General features: G+C 34.9%; 2 protein-coding genes across 2 annotated transcripts; one reads left to right on the top strand and one right to left on the bottom strand.

The window, feature by feature from the left end:
• The first annotated feature begins 501 nt into the window (after positions 1-501).
• LOC102598957 (uncharacterized) lies at positions 502-3490 on the top strand. Its single transcript, XM_006350638.2, has 2 exons — positions 502-598; positions 2975-3490. Exon 2 carries the CDS (start codon positions 3022-3024, stop codon positions 3226-3228), a length of 207 nt encoding a protein of 68 aa, XP_006350700.1. The 5' UTR covers positions 502-598; positions 2975-3021; the 3' UTR covers positions 3229-3490.
• A 330-nt stretch (positions 3491-3820) lies between these two features.
• Positions 3821-11526, bottom strand: LOC102599276 (protein FAM136A-like). Its single transcript, XM_006350639.2, has 3 exons — positions 11318-11526; positions 11099-11236; positions 3821-4255 (listed from the first exon to the last, which is right to left on the bottom strand). Exons 1-3 carry the CDS (start codon positions 11444-11446, stop codon positions 4073-4075), a joined length of 450 nt encoding a protein of 149 aa, XP_006350701.1. The 5' UTR covers positions 11447-11526; the 3' UTR covers positions 3821-4072.
• Positions 11527-20661: the final 9135 nt, after the last annotated feature.

Here is a 20661-nt window from a genome sequence, read left to right on the forward strand (position 1 = left end):
TCAAATCAAAATAAATCAAAATGGATAATGGAAATTACCTTGCCAATCGAGAAATCTGCTTGAATTAATAAATAGATTTCATTTAACAATAAATAAGATTTCTTGATGAACAACAATTTAGCACCTTGAAGAAAGATAAACTTGAAACGTGAAAGGTGGGGAAGAAACGTGAAAAGTGGGGAAGAAACGTGAATGGAGTTGAAAAAAGGTTAATGTGTATTGGTTTAATTTATTTTTTCTTTAAACGGTTATTGATATATAATTTGGTCCAATATAGGACTCTTTCCATAAATAAAATTAATTTTAAATACTAAAATCTGAATACATATTATTTTATAAAAATATTGTCACTGCCATTTTAAATAAATATTTTAAAGTGTTGTTATTTTGACTAATTATGTTAGGTATTATGACTTAATTGCTAATTTTCCCAATTTAAAACTCATGCAAAAATTTGTAAATAAGACGTGAATTGGATTGATAAAACCCATCTGACCCGGCCCACAATGTAAGAGGTTTATCTGCTCCTGGTAAGTAGATTTTGACATTATTAGGGTTTTTGATCATCTTCAGGTTCCTTCTTCACCAAGATTTCCAGGTTCATTTCCAATTTCTCCTCCTTTTTTTTTGCTTGATTTCGTTTGATTTTACTTAGTTCAGTGAAAATATTTGTTCCTTTAACGAAGAGAAACTTCGAATTTGAGTCACTCTTATGGAAGAAATGAGTATATATATGCTTCTGTGATTGGCTTTTGCTTACTTGACATTGAATTTGCTTATTATTGATGCGATGATTTGACTGTGGATGGATGCTCTTTTGATTATTTCTTCGCATGTACCTTCAATAGTTTTTGGATCAGTGCAATACTGATGAACTGCACTTGCCTGCTTAAAAGTAGTGTTTGGTTGTAATATATCTAACTAGAGGTTGGAAATGCTTGTGTATTTTAGTGGAAACAATGTCAATTAAAGGAAGTACTTGCCCCTTTTTTGTTTGTGTCTGTAGTTCTTTGGGGTTTTGGTTTCTTTTGGGTATTTGATGGATGAAAGATCGTTTCTTTCGCTTGAATTGTAGAATTATTTGATGGCAATTGTCACATATTATTGGACGTTTAGAACATCTTTGCATGTTGGTATAAGCATTAGTAGTCATGAATGCTACAAATATTGTCGAGCAAAGGTAGTAAATTACTATGTCCATGTGGACTTACCTCCAGCTTGATTTCAAGTTTGGTCTCTTTAGACAAGATATGATGTTGCCAAATTGTTTGATCATAGATTTTTTGTTTTGCTTGCTTGACTTTCTATCAATGGTCAAATCTATCTTGATCTCATATTCGTGCAGAGCATTTAGTATTAAATGATAGTAGCCTTTTGAAGCCCACCTGGTAAGATGGATAATTAACAAGCATCTTAGGATTCATTAAGAGTCTTAGATCCTTAGAGATAACTACATCCTCTTTGAATGCATTACCTCTTTGGCTGGACGGAAACATACACCATCGTGATAACTTGTCACTCGTGTCATTAAGAGCTTTGCACGCCAATATTACGATATATCTCTATGCCGTTGTGTCACATTGCTTCAGTCATCAGCAAATTGATCAATGTGTTCCAGTGATGTTGAGTTACAGAAATATGTACGGGTCTGGGTTATGTCCCTTACTATGCATTTCTCTCCGTATCAGTGGTTTTTTGAGACATAGTCTGAGTGTCTCCGTTGGGGTAAAATATGTTGGTACACTCTCTACACAGTTGTTAACTCTCATTTGGTATGATCTGACTATGTAATCAATTTTTAAACATATCTGTATTTTGAGGAAAATAAATTTGCAAGTAGCAATTGTAGCTAATTATTGAATGATTGGTAAGAAGATAAATACACTTGCACAAATGTTGCTAGTTAAACCATTGATGGAGATGTTCCATGATAAAGGAATGGTCACGACACAAGTTAAACCTTGTCCTAAAATTGCATCATGTGCAGATAGCATGAACTTGGCTACTGGGTTGGCTTTTCTTGCTTGGCTCCATCCCCCAATTTGCCTCAACTTGACTTGTCTTGGAAGAATTCTGCCCTTCTATTTTTTCCCTGCATTCTTCCCTTATGGGAATGGGATGGTGGATATTGTTGTTGGCGTACTTTGTTTTTTTTTTAAAATCTAAGTGGTGAGGGGGCAAATATGACACCACAACAAAAAAAGTTGAATGCACACACTAGATACGGTGGGAATGGATGGTGGATATTGTTTACATTCATCCCCTATTTGAATGTACACACTAAATGGACATTTATGACGCCACAAAAAAAAAGTTGAAAGTAAACTTTTTTAAATGTTGAGATGAAAAATCTCATATTTTCCTTCTATGATAATAGGGTTTAAATGTACATTGAACCTTGTTGCATTAAAGATATAAATAAGTCTTTTGAACATTGAAATAACTTACCTTCAATTAAATGTAACTCGAAGCTTGATTTGGAAATTTAGATGCGTCTTGTGTTTGAATGTTAGAATACAACCTGATGGAGTGCATGTTTTTGCATTTCTTATTATAGTATGACGTCTGAATGCATCTTTCAGTACTTGTTTTCAGTATAGGCATATAAAATTATGAAAATAAATAGAAATGCAATGTCTGATTTATACTGTTCAGCTGGTGTCTATATTAGATACAGCTCTCATTTTTGTACCTGTGCTCCACAAGGTGTTGTGGTAGGAAGGAACTGGAAAGCTTATGTCCTGATATTTTCATCTATATGTAATTTGCTTACTTGACTATAATACTCTGTGATTTTTGAGGTCTTGATTCTTTTATGCAATTAAACCTTGAACTTGCATCAAAAACCGAAAAAGGAGAATGAAGTAAACCGTAATCACATACCCACATTTGTCAGAGACATGTTGATTTTTTCACCAGATGTCTTGAAGTTTCAAACATTCCCAAGTCAGCTGCATTCTGTGTCTTATTGCAGGAGAAAAAAGCAGAATACAAAGTCTTAGGTTAGTTCCTTCTGAGAAGATGGCTGGATTTCCAGGATACAGTGCCCTTGCTCCCAAGACTAAGAATCTGGTTATGGCAGGAGGTTTGACAGGATTTGTTTTTGGTGTGTACTACTACACTATGAGAGCTGTTGGAGGTTCAGATGAACTTCAAGTAGCCATTGATAAGTTTGAAGATGCAAAACGCAGCAGTGAGGCTGAAGCAAGTTTGGCACCCAAGCAATAATTGTGTGCAAATATGAAGGTGACACTGCAATTTGGAAAGAAGTACTGGATGATTTTGAAGGAGTAGAATCAGACTTCAATCATCTTATGCTTGTTGAATAACTTGTCTTGTTTCTCATGCTTTGCGAGAATATATATACTTTGCTGTAAAGATATCAAGATATTGCATCTTTTTTTAAGCTTTCATGTTGAGATAAATTTTCTTCCTTGTTGAAATTCACTGTCTACAGACTATACAGTCATCCTGTTTATTTCAGGTTTTACAGACTCTCTTCATTTAGTATTCATTGATCTGCATTAAATCATATACTGCGCAATTATGTATATTTTGAAATGAAAATTGTCGACTACTACAAATAAAATTGGCAGTCACCAACTCAGAGTTGAAGAAAATGTTTTAAATTGTCTGTGTTAGCAAAGTCAGCTAAATTCGATCTTTAAAGTAGTTAAATGAGTTTCTCGTTTTATAGATATAAGTTAGAGTTTGATCATCGGGCTGATAATGATAGAATTCAAAATCTGGTAATGTTGTATTCCTCGGCAATAAGGTATGCTGGAGACTTTCAAAAAAAGTAGCAACAAGCTAAAACAAGTTAGCTATAAAGTGACAACAATTTATTTCACTGAGAATCTGTATGCACAGTCGTCCTTAAATTAAACAACTTCAGGAGGCACCTGATTTATAGTCTGCAAAACTGAATTCATTTTTCATTACTTCTTGAGTTGATTTCATTACTTTAAGACTCATCTAAGCAAAAACTGTTGACGAAAACTAAAATTTCCAAAGTGAAAAAGAAAAACCGTCATTTCTCTTCAAATTCATGGCGATGCTACCTACATTTTCTTCAATTGTTGAAGCCGAGAGAAGCCTTTAGTTTGTCAACAAGATGGGGCAATACGTTGATGCTGTCATGAACTGACTGGTCAACACATGATTCCAGTTCCATTGTGGCGTTGCTTTTGTTCTTCTGGAGTTTGGCGCTCTCAAACTTGTCTTGGCACACCATTAGAGATCTGTTCAGTCTTTCCTGTAATTAACCAATAAATTACATTAATAAATTATGCTCGACGCTATAGAAGTGAACCACACGCCTTCTGCTGGAAACAAAAAGAAGAAGATGCTCACCTTTTTAAAATTGAATGACAATTTACGGAAGATTTTAATATATCATACATATGTGAATTTAGTACTAAGATATGATAAAATTTCAATTAACATAACTAATTTCAACATCCAATGTACAATAATGTTGATATTAATCCAACTCCTTAAAATTGAGATCTAATGAATCAAGCGTTTCTCGTTGAGGTCACTTTGCACGTCAACGATTAAAGCACACACTTATCTACAGTGCAGGGCTTCAAGCCCATGAAGCAACATCGACTACTCTACTATTATTTTTGGATGCATAGTTTCCAAATCTGTCTCCAAATGCCACTACTACTTCAGTGAACTCAAGAAAACAAATTATCAGATTATAATAGAAGTAACAAACCCTACAACCCAAAGTCACAGTTGGTGTACAAGGAAGGAAGAGGGAGAGATAAGATGCCTAGCCCATGATAGGAAAGCTAATTTGAAAAACAAATGATGGTTCAGTCGTTCAGAAATCCAAAACCAGGACTTGACCAGCCACCCACTATTAAGGGTTCAAGGCAAACCTCCTAATTACAAAACCTAAAACCAGAGTCAATTTGATCCATCCGACTCGGAAACAGAGCAGATGCAATATGCCTCTGAAAGAGACTTTTCCATCTCACTTCAGATGCACAAGTGGCTCAAATTCTATTAGTATAGACATTTGGCAAGACTTCGGGTGGTTCATACATCTTAGAATAATACATGCAGTTGAATTATCAAAAAAAAGCATGTGTGTAGTCAAATGCTTTTCTTTGTTAGTGGTTAAAGGTAAATGCCTCACCCTGAACAATCTTCAGAAGAGAGCCATCCCACTTTGCAACAGATGCTCACTGTGTGAAGAAGATGCTGAGGATGTCAATCATCTTTTTCTTCATTGTAAAGTTACATGTCAATCTGGTATATTTCTTCAACCGCCTTGGACACAAGATGGTTTCACCCTACACCCCCTTGGAATTTTTGTTAGATAGGAAAAAGGATGGCATGCCTAAAGTCTCCTCTAAGATTTAGACACCATCCCTGTAGTTGTGTGGTGGGTTATCAGAGAGGAACATAAAGCTGAAGGCTTTGAAGACAGAAGAGACAGCATTCTCAATTTTAAAACAAATTACAAATGTGTATTTTTTCTTGATTTAGAACCAACTCTCATGATAGATTTTTTCTTATTAGTTCTTTACCTTCTCTGTCAAGTTATTATCGAGCTTTTGCTTAGCTCTCATAGATAATACACTTGATTTTACTGATTGAAAACAAACAAATCAGAGACAAATTACCCATTCCACAGAAATTATTCGCGCAAGTTGCGAGTATCAGTTCACAAGCTTCAACAGCACCTTAATCTCACAAGAACATCAACATAATGAGTGAGAATCATTTGGACATTTGGTCTCAATTCTCAGAGCTAATACACTCTGGGATCATTATCTTTTTTTGATTGGTACTCTGGGATCATTATCATCAAATATTTCTCTGCGGCAACTTTCTCTTCTGGCAATTTATTAGCTGAGAGGAGGAGAAGCATATTTTATTTTGAATTGGTTGTAAGAGGAGAAGAAGAATATAAACCTTCCAATTATATCAGTGAACTTTTAAATTGATTCATGTCCCCCCACCCCTCCTAAGGAAAATTTTATAGTTATACTGGATTCAACAAACCTATTCAACCAGTAATATAATATGCCGAATGAATATCCACTCGATTCTTAGGGTCGTAAGCATTATGTAGGAAAGATGATAGCTTGGCTGAACTGATGAGAATGTGAGGAAAACCAAAATTAGGAGTCAATCTTAAAAGATGGACTAGACAAAAAATAGTATCAACAATCTGAAAAATATACTTCACAATCTTAAGGGTATATGCTATGTAGCAGGTGTTGCTTGTGTGAAATATCTAATTAGTTTATTGAGCATCTTTTCATACATTGCAGTTTGGCAGATCGGGGCAATGTTCTGGACAGTTTTGGGAGTATATTGTGCAGTACACTACAGTTTTAGAAGATTGTTAGTCTGCTGGAAGACATATTATGCTGGCAGAATTCATAAAAAGATTTGGATGTCAGCTCCCCTATGCAATGCTTGGACTCTACAGAGAAACATGAGGTGCTGTGAAGATAAAAAGGAGATGCCCTCTGTTATTACGTATAGATGTATGCAGAATTTGTTCTACTAATAGGAATTTAGTTTTGAATATGAAAGATATGCTGGAGTTGTTAGAATCTTGGGATATGTAATTGTAAAACAAGTCCTCCTTTTGTAATTTTGCTGCAGTAGCATATTGGTAGTGCTTATTAATAAAACTTTATCTTATCAAAAATTATGTACACACTTCAAGAAGTGTTGTTGGACTAAGTATGTATGTGTTTGGTTTGTTTGGGTTGGGGAGAGTGATTGTATTTCTACCTAATCTATCTGGTCTAATACTCTCGCCCTTCAACCAATCTCTCTCTCTCTCTCTCTCTCTCTCTCTCTCTCTCTCTCTCTCTCTCTCTCTCTCTCTCTCTCTCTCTCTCTCTCTCTCTCTCTCTCTCTCTCTCTCTCTCTCTCTCTCTCTCTCTCTCTCTCTCTCTCTCTCTCTCTCTCTCTCTCTCTCTCTCTCTCTCTCTCTCTCTCTCTCTCTCTCTCTCTCTCTCTCTCTCTCTCTCTCTCTCTCTCTCTCTCTCTCTCTCTCTCTCTCTCTCTCTCTCTCTCTCTCTCTCTCTCTCTCTCTCTCTCTCTCTCTCTCTCTCTCTCTCTCTCTCTCTCTCTCTCTCTCTCTCTCTCTCTCTCTCTCTCTCTCTCTCTCTCTCTCTCTCTCTCTCTCTCTCTCTCTCTCTCTCTCTCTCTCTCTCTCTCTCTCTCTCTCTCTCTCTCTCTCTCTCTCTCTCTCTCTCTCTCTCTCTCTCTCTCTCTCTCTCTCTCTCTCTCTCTCTCTCTCTCTCTCTCTCTCTCTCTCTCTCTCTCTCTCTCTCTCTCTCTCTCTCTCTCTCTCTCATATATTTGATAGGGCAAACGACATGAAGTTTCTTGAGTTTTTTCACTCGATTAGATGCAATTTCACACTTATAAAGTAAAGATATGCAAGGGGCAAGGGCTTTATCTGATCTGTAATATCTAATATGTAGATCGTTTCCTTTTTGAAACAGAATGTGTCCCTGAGTCGCTACTAACCCAAAATTCAGTTGTCTGATAACAAGCTTCTTCAAATCATATACCAATATATACACCCTTTGTCACTTTTTACTTGTCCAATTTTGACTTTTTAATTGTCCTTTTTTACTTGTCATTTTTGACAAATCAAGAAAAGACAATACTCCCTCCGTTTCAAAAAGAATGATCTCCTTTCCTTTTTAGTCTGTTTCAAAAAGAATGACCTCTTTCTTTTTTTGGTAACATTTTAATTTCAGTTTTCCACGTGGCATGTTTAAGGCCACAAGATTAAAGGACAATTTTGTACATTTGACATAACTTTAATTTAAGACCACAAGATTCAAAAGTCTATTATTTTCTTAAACTCCGTGCCAAGTTAAACTAGGTCATTCTTTGTAAAACGGAGGGAGTATTTTTTACCTATTATACCCTCAATTTATTTAGAGAATTAATGTTTTTGAACAAGATAAAACCTCTTTCACGAGTAAATTGATTTTGGAATTTTATTAATTTATAGGGGTATAATGGTAAACTCACTATATCAATTATTATTTTCTTAATAGGTGTGCCAAGTAAAAAATGAACAAGTAAATAGGGACAGAGGGAGTACTTGATGAAACCTTCATCAGAAGAACTTATCAAATAAGAAGAAGGGAAGTAGCAACTAGTATTTCCTAAGGTATAAGAGAAATTGAAAGGCATAAAATGTAAAATTACTAATGAAAATTGTTGGAATTGCCCCCAAGGCCTAGCTTGAGTGGCAAAAGGTGGAGTATTTGTGGCTTAGGTCGCAGGTTCAAGCCCCACACCATGCAAAGCAAAGCCCGATATTTAAGTGGAGAAGGGTAGAGGGGCGGGCCCATTATCCACCGAGTTTAGAAGGCTGTGATTGGTCCAAAGGGCGGGTCACAGACAGATTTCTCGGTTTAAAAAAAAAATAAAAAATTGTTGGAATCTTATTTTTCTCAAGCAAAATTGCTACTTAAGTGTAGCTGAAGAGGATAAGCATTTCAATAGCTAGATTATCATCTAAAACCGCTACTGTCTCATTTTCAGACCATCCAACTGCAATTAGCAAAATTGTGATTTGTATTAATTGGAAAAGAAAGTCAAACATATCAAACAACTCATTTGAAATCAAAACAACAACTAAACCCCAATTCCAAATTAGATAGGTCAACAACATGATGCTCTATATCAACCCCACTCCACTTAGTCTCCTTCTTTCCAATACTCAATCAGACAAATTAAAGGTTTTAAAACCAAAGATTCATTAAATTTCAAACTTATCGCTACTGACATAAAAATCTCAAACTAAACTTAAAGGCTTCTTGGAAAATACCAGACTTAATGTAAGTGCACCCAATCACAACTAAACCTTAATCTAACTTGTTGGTATCGCCTGCATGGATACTTTCCACTATGTTTTATCCACACTGATTCGAAAAGATCATAAGTCTTTTTACATAGCTTCCCTCCATGTAATTTGAGATCTACCTCATTTCCTTTTAACACCTTTGATTATCATGGTGGCACATCTAACATCCGGTCCATTTCGAGATTTTTATGAGAGACATAGTTAAACCATCTCATGCTACCTATTTCATCATCTATGTGGGCCAATAATAATTTATTCCAGATGTGATTATTTCTAATTTTGTATAACCAGTCATTCATCTGAACATCTACATATATACAAAAAGACTTCTTGTGTATATGTTAGGTCCCATAGACACAGTATTTACTTTCGTATAACATTCACTTCCATATGAGAATTTAAAACAGGAAGAAAATAAAACTGATACCATAGATTACATTATTATGGATCCATGAGATCACCGCTGAGTACCCATAGTGCTGTTACTTCTACATAGCCACAATATGCACATATATACTAAGGGAGGAACATCCCATTCCACCAATAGGGAGAGTACATGATTAATGCTGCTTTGGAATTGAGAAATCAAGAGGCACGAGTAAAAATTTCAACCTATCAACAAATTTTAAATGACCCACTAAGTAATTGATGAAAAGAACAACTACATTCTCACAAGGACACGCAGAGCTCAGATTTAAGCTATTTAACATTACTCTAAAGTCCATGAGAGGTTCCCATGCCTCACACACAACGTCACCTCCAGCCCTAGGAAATAAAAATCAGAAGCTGCTGCTTTTTCTCTCCTGTTTTTCATCTTCTTTTGTTTCCATGTTTCTTTGATAAGTATGAATTTTACAGCATGTCGTAGGGGCAGAACTAAGATGAATGTAAGCACTATTTTATAAACTCAGTCCTCAGAAGGACCATGAAAACCAACTTTAATGCTTTACACAAGCTCAAGCACACTTTTGAATGAACAGAAAATTCACTTAAATAAGAAAAGGGGAATAAAAGAACTGAAAATCAATCTATCCTATAAGGCCAAAAATATATGTAAGCTTTAAAAGATTCTATCGCCGTGGCTATCCATCTCCCTTTTTCTATATGGTGAACTTCACCCCCTACCCCAGGAGCCTAACGATTACCCTTCCCCATTTTACGCCTATGGTGACTTGAATCCCCAATCTTAAAGTTGGAGGTGCAGGAACTTCATCATAAGCTATTCCTACTTTGTCTCTCACGACCATCTATCCATCCATTTCATTACTTCCAATTCCATTGAGCATTCATCCATTCTACATACAGACGTTCGAAAGCTGTCAATTTTCTGTCGTAGCCGTTAACTTTGCCTCCTTCTCCATCTTATACCTTTCCCTATTCATTTATTTTACCTCTTCGTCATTACTTTCCACCAACTTCACATACGCCACCTTCTTTGCCTCTACCTTCACTTGGACTTCTCCATCACACCACCAGTCCCCTTGATGCCCACCGGATCTACCTTTCGAGACCCCTAGCACCTCTCTAGTCACATCCCTAATGCAACTAGCACCTCATGACGAAATCATTTTTCAGTGTCTTGTTACTGAAAAATACTTTATGATGACAATATTTTCTACCAAGAAGGAGAAATAAGTTTTTTCACTTATTCGTGGAAGCCATTTTTCTTCACAAGTTTAAACTAACATGTAAAGACTTTCAATCTTCAATACAAAACAATATCACAAAAATACTATTCTCATAGGCCACACAGCCTATCCTTAACATCATGTGTCACCTACGTTGTACCAAACCGGAAACTATAAAATGATTCCCCTAAGGTAAAACGTTTCAACTGAATACAAATTTCCTCTATACCAACCACAGGCAACATTAAGAGTAAGAAAAAGCATCTCACACAAAGCACTAAAACATAATTATATACATCTTCACCTGTCTTTGGTATTTTTGATAATGGAAAACAAGTACGACCTACGAGAGCCCAAGAATAACATATTATTTTACCCTTAATGAATTGATTTATGGCCACAGACATGGTCCACGAATGTTTTACCCCACACATTTTTAAAGACTTCATTTCTTCCTTAAAACTTAGTACCAAATCAAATCATATCACATAAAATTGGGACTGAGCGAGTAACAAATAGCACATTATCATTGTTTTAGATATGACCTCAAATTCATACCACAAGAAAAAAATGAAATTACGAATAAAGAAATGAACTTTACCTGAAACTTGGCCATTTCATTCTGGAAAAGATTCTGAGCATTGTGCACAGGAACACTGCAGTGCTCCACACATCGCCCAATCTCCTCTTGATTTCTTCTCCTATCAAAGCATTCGTAAGCACATCTGTAATAAGCTTGCTGCACATACCCATTAAAAATTAACAAAACGGACCCTAGTCAAACATACAATTATCAGCAGGTGAGAAGAAATTGCAGAACCTGTAGAGTGAAAGCAACGTGGTCTTGAATGCCGGCGAATTGGGTTTGGGCAGCTGTGTTAACTTCGTTGAGTTTTTGCCTTAATCTCTCTGAAACTATCCTCTCTTCAGCTGCTGCTATTGCGTCCATTTTCTTCCAATTTGTTGGAAATCAAGATTTAGGGCTTTACAAGGGTTTAAGGATTGGGTTCCAACTTCCAACTAGTGGTGGCAAATGGGCTGGTTGAAAATGGGTCAACTTAAAATGGGTAATAATTCAACCCGTTTATATTTGATATGGAAAAAAATGGATTGGGTAAAATACTAGTTTATCCATATTTTACCCATATTTTCATGAGTAAATAGTACTCAACTTAAGAATTCAACATGGAGAAAATATTTTAGTCTTTTTTTAAAATGAAAAATGTTGAAAATGCTTCATTTAATTTTATTGTATCATAAAAGTAAAAAAAAATCCTAACTTTTCAATATAAAAGTAAATGAATAGTTGCATTTTAGGACTAAAACATGCTTAATGCACTTTAAGGCTTAAGCGATGTCAATACTAATACATGATTTGCTTATTTTACACTATTATTTATTATCCAATATAAAATTAAACAAATATAAAAATATAATTATAATTAACAAAAAAAATGTACATTTAAAATATATAATTCTGGAGGGCCAAAGACTTCACTTTTTCAATTATAGAGAAAAATAATTAGTTCTATAGAAGAACATAAAAAGGAAGAGAAGTTACAGTTTTTTTTTAGTGATATCATGAATTTTGAGTGAATAAAAGTTACAAGCTTAACTCATTTGGCTAATCCATCGTTTACCCATTTTTTACCCATTTTTTATAGGTTGAATATGGGTATGAATCCATATTTTACTCATGTAAAAAGTCACTCGCCCAATCCATTAAAATATGGGTGGGTTACCAAAATATGGGCTCATTTTGCCGGCACTAATTCCAACTAAGCCCTCTTTTCACCCCACCCCCACCCCAATCAAAGAGTGTTTTTACTTTGCTCTAGCATGATTCAAATTCTCAATTTTTGGTTGATGTCAAAAGTGTTTCAAACGCTAAATGAGTCGAAATAATCTTTTTCAAATAATGTAATCTTAAATCAAGCGCACACCGAATTCAAAAAAAAATTGAAATTGTTATTAAGAGTGTTTTTACTTTACTCCGGCGTGATTCAAATTCTCAATTTATTGGTTGATGTCAGAAGTGTTTCAATCACTAAACTGAGTTCAAACAATGTGTTGAGGCAATGTATAGCTTAAATCAAGCTTACACCAAATAAAAAGAAAAAAAAATCAATTTTTGAAATCGTCTTGGCTAAATTCATAGAATTTCACTTCTTTTTTTTCTTCAATTTATAATGTATTAAAGGGATGAAGATCAGAAACACTTTCTTGAATGTGGCTCATAATTGATACTGATGTCCGATGTAGTGATGTCCCAAGTGATATTTTTGAGCTTTAATGGTTATCTCCCCATATCTAAACTAGTGATATTAAAGTTTGATGCATGCATTTTTTTTTCTAGTCAAAGATAGAGGAAAATAGAAAGATATAGACTTTCAATCAAGAATTTTCTTGCACTGATTCCTCTGGATTAGTTAAGTCTTCTCTATTCAGTCTTTTAGTTAAGCATCACTCTTGAGTATTTTATTGAATCCGGTAACTTTTTAAAAATTAATCTTAATTAATGATACTAATTTTAAGAGTATGAAAAAAAAATTACACAAAAATTCTACCTTCACTCACTGCTCACCCCCACTCCCCCTTCACCAACAACGCCTCCTCTTCATCATTGTTGGTTCTAAACAATTACAACAACTATAATTAGTGTTGCAACAAAATTAAATAATTATCACAAAAACTATCAAGGCCATTGCAATAATTTTTTAATATATTAGATTTTCGTTAAAATCTCCTTTAATAATCTGGAAAAAGAAATCTTATATTTTATCCAAAAAAATTTATAATTATCAATTTACCTATCCTATTGGATAATTTACAAACTATACCAAGTTGTTATGATTTCAACCTTCTCACTTGTGCACCATCGTTTAAAAATGGTCTAAAACTCCCCCAACCTATACCCGAAATTCCAACTACACACTCCAACTTCACGGGTGTCCTATTACCCACCTGAGCTTTATATTTCTCTATATTCTACACACCTAAGTGGTGACCTCAACGCATAAACCAAATAATTAGTCCAACGTGATTCCACACGCTGGGTCCCCCACCACTTCAACTCCCATTTCTTTTCTTTTTTTTTCCATTTCCCTCCTAAAATGTAAAAGACCAAAAAAAATATCCTTTCTCATTTTCATCTCCTTCTCCATTTGCAATGCATTTCTGGTGATCATCAAACAATTCTGCTATCATCGAACGATTTTTCTGTGTATTTTCAACTTCATTTCGTAGTTTATCAACTGATTTAGTAAAATGTTAGTTCTTTATCCCTTATTTCGAGATTGTGCTTTATCTCCTAGGGTTTCTGTTGATTCGTGAAATTAAGAGCAACATTGTGTGAAATTTTATGTGTGGCTTACGATTATAGTGTTAGGTGTTCATTTACACCATATTATAACACATTTTTCATGAAATTAGATTTTTCCCTTTCTCGTCTAAGTCGCGTAATTTTGTATTTCTGTTCGTCTTAGTATTATGTTCATGGAGTGTTGTATTTATGTTCTTCTTAGTATTATGTTCATAGAGAAGCTGCTAGTCTGCTATTGTGTTGTATTTATGTTCATAGATTATGTTCATAGAGAAGCTAATGCTAGTATATTGTATTTATGTTCGTCTTAGTATTATGTTCATATTGCTACAATGATACAACATTTTTAAGTACTATTCTATTTTTTGGATTGCCCTCAGGTTAGAGTATGTGTATAATTACTATTATGTTTTTTTTATTGCCTTCATGTCAGAGATATATGGGTTTACTTTGATTACTCTAAGGTGGTACCATGATGGGGTGTTAGATTTAAGTAGTGGGGAACCAATATAATAATGGTGGAAAAGTTACGAAATTTTTGGATGTTGATGTAGATAAAATGTCATATTTTGAGTTGAATATATTAGAGAATTGGAATATAGTACAACTTGCACCTTTAGTATTAAAGCACCTAACAGTGGCATTTTGGTTGATGTTGATAATGATAAGGATATTTTAGACATGATGTGTTCCTTGGAAGATGGGGATGTAGTGGGGGTATTTGTTAGACATTTGGTTGATGAGGCAATTGTGGGGTCCATGTTAATAGAAAATGGTAGTCATGTGGATATAGGAGAATCTGTTTCAGCTTTTAATACAAGGCCTAGTGAGAGCGAAAACTTTAACTTTGGGTTAGGTGAAGACCATTTAAACAATGAGGACCATGTTGCTACTTTTTCAACCTCACCTCCTTTCACTACCACACCTCCTTTCAATACTGCTACTGCAGATATTGTAGGAGATGATAATATAAATGTTGGTCCTGCTGGACCTGATTTCTCAGAAGAAGAAGTAGAGGGTTCTGATTATTCAACTGAGGATAGTGTTGAGTCTGAAGTTGAATTAGTTGGAGATGATGATGAGGAAGAGTATGGTAGTGATGTACATGAGAAGGTTAGGGAGTTGAGAGCTGGAAAGAGAAGTTTTCAAAGGAGGAAAAGAGTACCAGCTGACAATGAAGAGGTGAAGCTGGACCTGATCTAGGTTTTGATGAAACTGGAACAGGTAAAGTAAGTCATGAAGGAAGGCTAGGAGGTGATGAGCCTTACTTTGCAAGTTCTGATGATGATAGTTTTGAGTTAGATGAAGATGAGTGTTATGATGATGATGAACATGAATCTGGTAGATCAAGAAGGGTAAAGTTGTCAAGAAAGAGGAGTTCAAAAACTCAAAAAATCAGTCATGATCCTACTGCAAAGAAAGTTGTGTGGCAGTTGGGTATGGTGTTTAAAGATGTGAAAGAATTTAGACAAGCAGTAACTAAATATGCAGTTAAAAGGAGGGTTCAGGTAGAGAAGTGGGTGAATGAGCCAAAGAAAGTTAGCGTTAGATGCAAAGATGGTTGTCCATGGCTTTGTATGGATGTCTTGACAAGACAATAAATAATTTTATGACAAAAACTTACAATCCAAAGCATACTTGCAACAAGACAACTAGAAATTACTTGTGCAATGCAAGTTTTTATCTGAAGCCTTCAGAGAAAGAATAATTGAGCAACTAAACATAAGAGTCTTCAAGTTGCAGGAGATGATTAGGAAAAAATTTAAACTTCATGTTAAAAAGACTACTATGAGAAGAGCAAGAGCTAAAGTGTTGAAAGATATGGTGGGTGATCATGTTGTGGAATTTGGAAGAATACTTTACTACAAGGATGAATTGTTGAGGACCAATCCAGGGACCAATTGTATTGTAAAAGTTGGTGAACCTGATGCAGAAGGCAAATCAATATTTCAAAGTTTTTACATATGTTTTGATGCTTTAAGGAAGGCATGGATACATTGTATGAAGTGCATAGACTTAAATGGTTGTTTCCTTAAAGGTGTTTGTCAAGGCCAACTGTTAGTTGTTGTGGCCAAGGATGGTAACAATCAGATGCTGCCACTTGCTTGGGCAGTAGTTGAAAAGGAGAACAAACACACATGGACCATATTTGTCAAGTGCATATGGGATGATCTAGGACTTGGAGATGGTGAAGGTCTCACCTTAATTACAGATATGCAAAAGGTATGTGAACTTATTTTGTAATTTTCAATTTATATATGTAATTGTGAATGTCTGTAGCAATTACAGATGTATTACCTAAGTGTGAACATAGAATGTGTGCTAGGCAGATATTAGCTAACTGGGCTAAGGATTGAAGGGGCCTTCAAAGAAGACAACAATTTTGGAAGATAGCTAAGAGTACATTTGAATCTCAATTAAGGAAAAATATAGAGAAGATGAAGTTGTTAGGTCTAGAAAAAATGATGGATAACTTAATAAACTACAACATTAATTTTTGGTGCAAAGTTTACTTCAATACTGAAGTAAAGTTGACTCTGTAGACAACAACATGTCTTAGTGTTTTAATGCATGGATCTTGGCTACTAGACACAAGACCATCATTACTATGCTTAAAGAAATAATAGTGAAAATGATGACAAAAATAGGCAATTTAAGGGAGTTCCCAAGTACTTGGAAGTATAATTTTAGAGGAGAACATTAGTAGGTCTATGGACTGTACCATTGAGTTTAATGGAGTTGCTGAATTTGAAATGAAAGAAGGGCTTTGTTAACACAAAGTGGATATTGCTAGGAGAACTTGTAGTTGTAGGGTGTGGCAGTTAAGGAGCATACCATGTGCACATGTTGTGGCTGCATTATACTTTAAGAAGTTTTCTCTTTATGACTATATAGACAGCTTCTACAGTAAGGAAACTTACTTGAGGACTTATGCTAATGTTATTGAACCACTCACAAACATGGAGATGTGGCCAGTTTCTACAAACCCCACTATTGAGCCACCAGAAATTACAAACATGCCTGGTAGGCCACCTAAGGCTAGAAGGAAAGAAGCTGGAGAAACTAAGAAATTTGGGAAGCTTCCTAGGACTGAACTTGCAATGACATGTAGTATATGCCATGTCAGAGGCCATAACAAAAAAGGGTGTCCTGAAAGAGAAGGTGTTGAATCATCAACAAAACAAAGTGCACCATCACCTACTGCATCAGTAAGGGCAGACCAACAGGTTCAGGCAGGGGAATAGGCAAACCAAAGGTAATATTTGAACTTGTTTTACTTTTTCTTAATTTATGACTTACTTTTTCTCTTATATGTATAGAAAACTCCATCAACACCATCAGAAGGTGAGCCTCCACTAAAACGGGGAAGAGGAAGACAAAAAAAAAACATCATCAGTAGCACCTAATGTACCTCCCCTACCTATTGCACCTACTGATTTTCATGTATCCTCTTCTGCTCCTCATACTTATCATGCATCATCTTCAATAGCTGGTACTACTAAAAGAGGAAGAGGTAGGGGCAGGGGAAACACATCTCCAGAGAAAATACCAAGAGTCATGGGAATAGGTGTGTTCCAAGTTGCAAATGGCTTCAAAGTCATGAATGTGAGTCTTTGATATATCTTAACCGCTTAAATATTGAATTATAATTCTAATTTTGTTTAATTAAACAACTTAAATATTGATATAATCCTAATTTTACTATAGTCTGGCATGCCAAGTAGTAAGATATACTCTACTGGACAAGCAAAAGTGACAAGATCATCTGATGTAACTGGTGACATTGGTTATACACCAAGTAATACAACTAAGCTGAAATTGAATGGTAAAGCATCAATCTCAATAAGCAAACTTCATGAGCTTAGAGAGAAGCAAAGAAAGAAGACAGTGGGAAGTAGTTCAAGTCAAAATGACACTTCTTCACAGTCAAAGATGCCATGAAAATTGTAGTGATGTTGATGTATTTAAGCACTTTTAAGTTAGTCCATACATACTGCATTAATGGCCTACTACTTTGGATTTTGTTTGTTGGTAAATTTTGCCTTATGTGAGGGCTTTTGAATATGACATTATTTAGGTAAATTCTTCCTTATGTGAGACCTTATGAATGAATGGTGATGTTGTGTTGTCTATCGAATTGTATTGGCTATTCAGGTGTGTTTACATATGTTGTGTTAGTTATGTGTTTTACAAATGGTGCTGTGTTGTCTATGTTGAAGTATGAATGGATGACTAAGTTGTTGGTTGTTGATGAAGTGTTGCATATTAATACAAGTTTCAATTGACATCATAGATACAAAATGACACACATACATTGACAATTCTAATTAAACATAACAACAATACAAATCAAAGAGAAATCCAAATCAAATACTACCCTTGAATAGATCGGTTGCTGATGAACATAGCAACAACACAAATCAAATACACAAAAGTATCTTCCTATTGAACCTACACCATTTCCATCTTCTATTGAGTCTCCTCTCCAATAACAAATTAGATTTCCTCAAGTTGTCAATATGAACCTATCTAATAAATTCTTGCTCCAACTCATTAATTTTGTTCACCAATCTTGGAAGGATAAAACTTGATCTTGGATCCACTTCTTCTTTGTCCCTCCATCGAAAATTTTTGTAATTTTTAACTGAAAATGATCCAAAAATAGTACATTAGCATCGTTCAAAATAAAGTGTTGCAAGAATACAAGAAAAAACACATGCACCATAGCATGGGCAAGACCAAAATCTTCTTTTCGGATTTAATTTCGACTAAGAAGTTTGTAAATTCAGCAAAATTCCATGTTTTTATCTCTCTACAACGTTGAGCATTGGGTCTGATTCATCCATACAAAGCTTATTCAAGTTTTCATTTGCCTATTTTTGATTGAATTTCGAGAAAATTCAAAATTCAAATTAGAGACCTAAATAAGAAATTAGAGCAGATTACAAACCCTAAATTCAAGATTTGAATTAGAAATGAACATTAACAACTAAACCCTACTTAATTTTGAGAGGAAATCGTGAATATTTTATTAAAGGAACAAGGGTTAATGGTGGGGAAGAAGAAACAATGGTTTATTTAAGGGTGGGGAAGATTACCGTTGGAGAAAGAGGAATTTTTCATCAAAATTCACCTTCTAACACGCCTAGAGGAGGTGAGAACACCTCCCATGACAGGTCAGCACTTAGGTGTATAGAAAGTAGAGAAATATAAAGTTCAGGTGGGTAATAGGACACCCGTGAAGTTGGAGTGTGTAGTTGGGATTTCGAGTATAGGTTGGGGGTGTTTTAGACCATTTTCTCTATTTTCTTTTATGCATCCCTTCTCTTCTTTTTTTTGTGCTTCATTTATGATATCCTTCTCTTTTTTATTTTACTTCGCCATTAATACATTTCTTTTATGATATCAAGCTACAGAGGCAAAAAAAAAAAGGTACATTTTAAAATGGTGAGATGAAATCATGATAGACTCATCTTCATGCTTTATTAAAAAGGAATTTTAATTATTATATTTTTATTTATGTCTTATTATATAATCTGTTCATTTAGCATTTATTCAATGTATATATCATCATCCTATATAATTGAGGTATTAGTGGTCTTCAAGAACAACTATTTTCTCTGTTTTATATTACTTGCCGCATGTTGATATAACATAATCCTTAAGAAAAATTTTATTAGAAGCGTATGTATTTTATTAAGAGAAAAGACATAAAGTCACCACTAAAGTTGTTCCGAATTTTCATAAAGACGCCTTAACTTAGAGGGCGTCCTATTAGCCCACAAAAGTATTGAATATCTTTGTAAAATGACCATTTTGACCCATTTTCTCTACTGTGAACAGACACGTGGTGCTCACTCTTTTTATTAATTTAATTTAAATTAATTTCTTCAAACCCGACCCGACCCGACCCAAATCGTTTCAAAAAGAAAACTACTTGTTCTCCATTTTTCTATTTCTTAGTTTCTCTCATCATTTTCTTCAATCATAGGCATTGTTGAAGATCATCTCCTACAATTTTGATGCTTGTTGGTCAAATTTCTTGGAGAACTAGCGGAGTAAACAATGAATTGAAGATTAACAGGTTAGAATAGTAACAATAGTAAATCGTTTCAACTGCAAACTAAAACCCTCATCGGCATGTATATCGAAAAAGTTGCTTGTGGTTTCAATGGCGAAGAATAATTTGTTGAAATCGATAGTAGTGGTATTTGGAGCCATGTCTTTTGAGTGGCTAGCGATTGGGCTTTTTTTCAAACCATGGCTTGATAAAACCCGAGCTTCAATGGACAAGTCTCGGAAACATCTTGTGACCTCGCCGCCGCAACCACCGTCAAAGTTCAGAAGCTGGCAAGTCTCAGGTCGATGTTGATCCTCCCGAAAAAATAACTGATTTGAGAGTTTGGTTTGATTTTTGGGTTCTCAAAACTAAATGAAATTAAGAAGAAATGAAACCTCAGACAACTTTAAATTAGCTTTTTCGATTGGAAATTAAAACGAATTCCTACCTTATTGAGTTGATTTCATCAGTTCATCATAGAGTACCTATGACTCTTTTGTTGGGGAAGACGATGAATTTGAATGGAGTAAATAATTAATAAAGAAAATAACTTAAATGTTGCAGCTTTTAAATTGGTTTTTGGCATTAAAAACGGACCTTCACGCGCATCATGTGCGTGTTCACAAACATAATGAGAAAATGGGTCAAAATGGTCCTTTTACAAAAATATTCAATACTTTTGTGGGGTGATAGGACGTCCTCAAAGTTAAGGTGTTTTTTTGAAAATTTGAAACAACTTCAGTGGTGATTTTATGTCTTTTCTCATTTTATTAAACTAATT

Source organism: Solanum tuberosum, unplaced genomic scaffold (genome assembly GCF_000226075.1).
Source record: "Solanum tuberosum cultivar DM 1-3 516 R44 unplaced genomic scaffold, SolTub_3.0 scf00125, whole genome shotgun sequence".
Taxonomy (NCBI): domain Eukaryota; kingdom Viridiplantae; phylum Streptophyta; class Magnoliopsida; order Solanales; family Solanaceae; genus Solanum; species Solanum tuberosum.

Coding starts and splice junctions, on each gene's coding strand:
- LOC102599276 (XM_006350639.2), bottom strand. CDS start 11,446: ATGGACGCAATAGCAGCAGCTGAAGAGAGGATAGTTTCAGAGAGATTA. Junction 11,237..11,317: donor ACGTTGCTTTCACTCTACAG/GTTCTGCAATTT, acceptor GGGTATGTGCAG/CAAGCTTATTACAGATGTGC. Junction 4,256..11,098: donor ATGAAATGGCCAAGTTTCAG/GTAAAGTTCATT, acceptor GGTTAATTACAG/GAAAGACTGAACAGATCTCT.
- LOC102598957 (XM_006350638.2), top strand. CDS start 3,022: ATGGCTGGATTTCCAGGATACAGTGCCCTTGCTCCCAAGACTAAGAAT.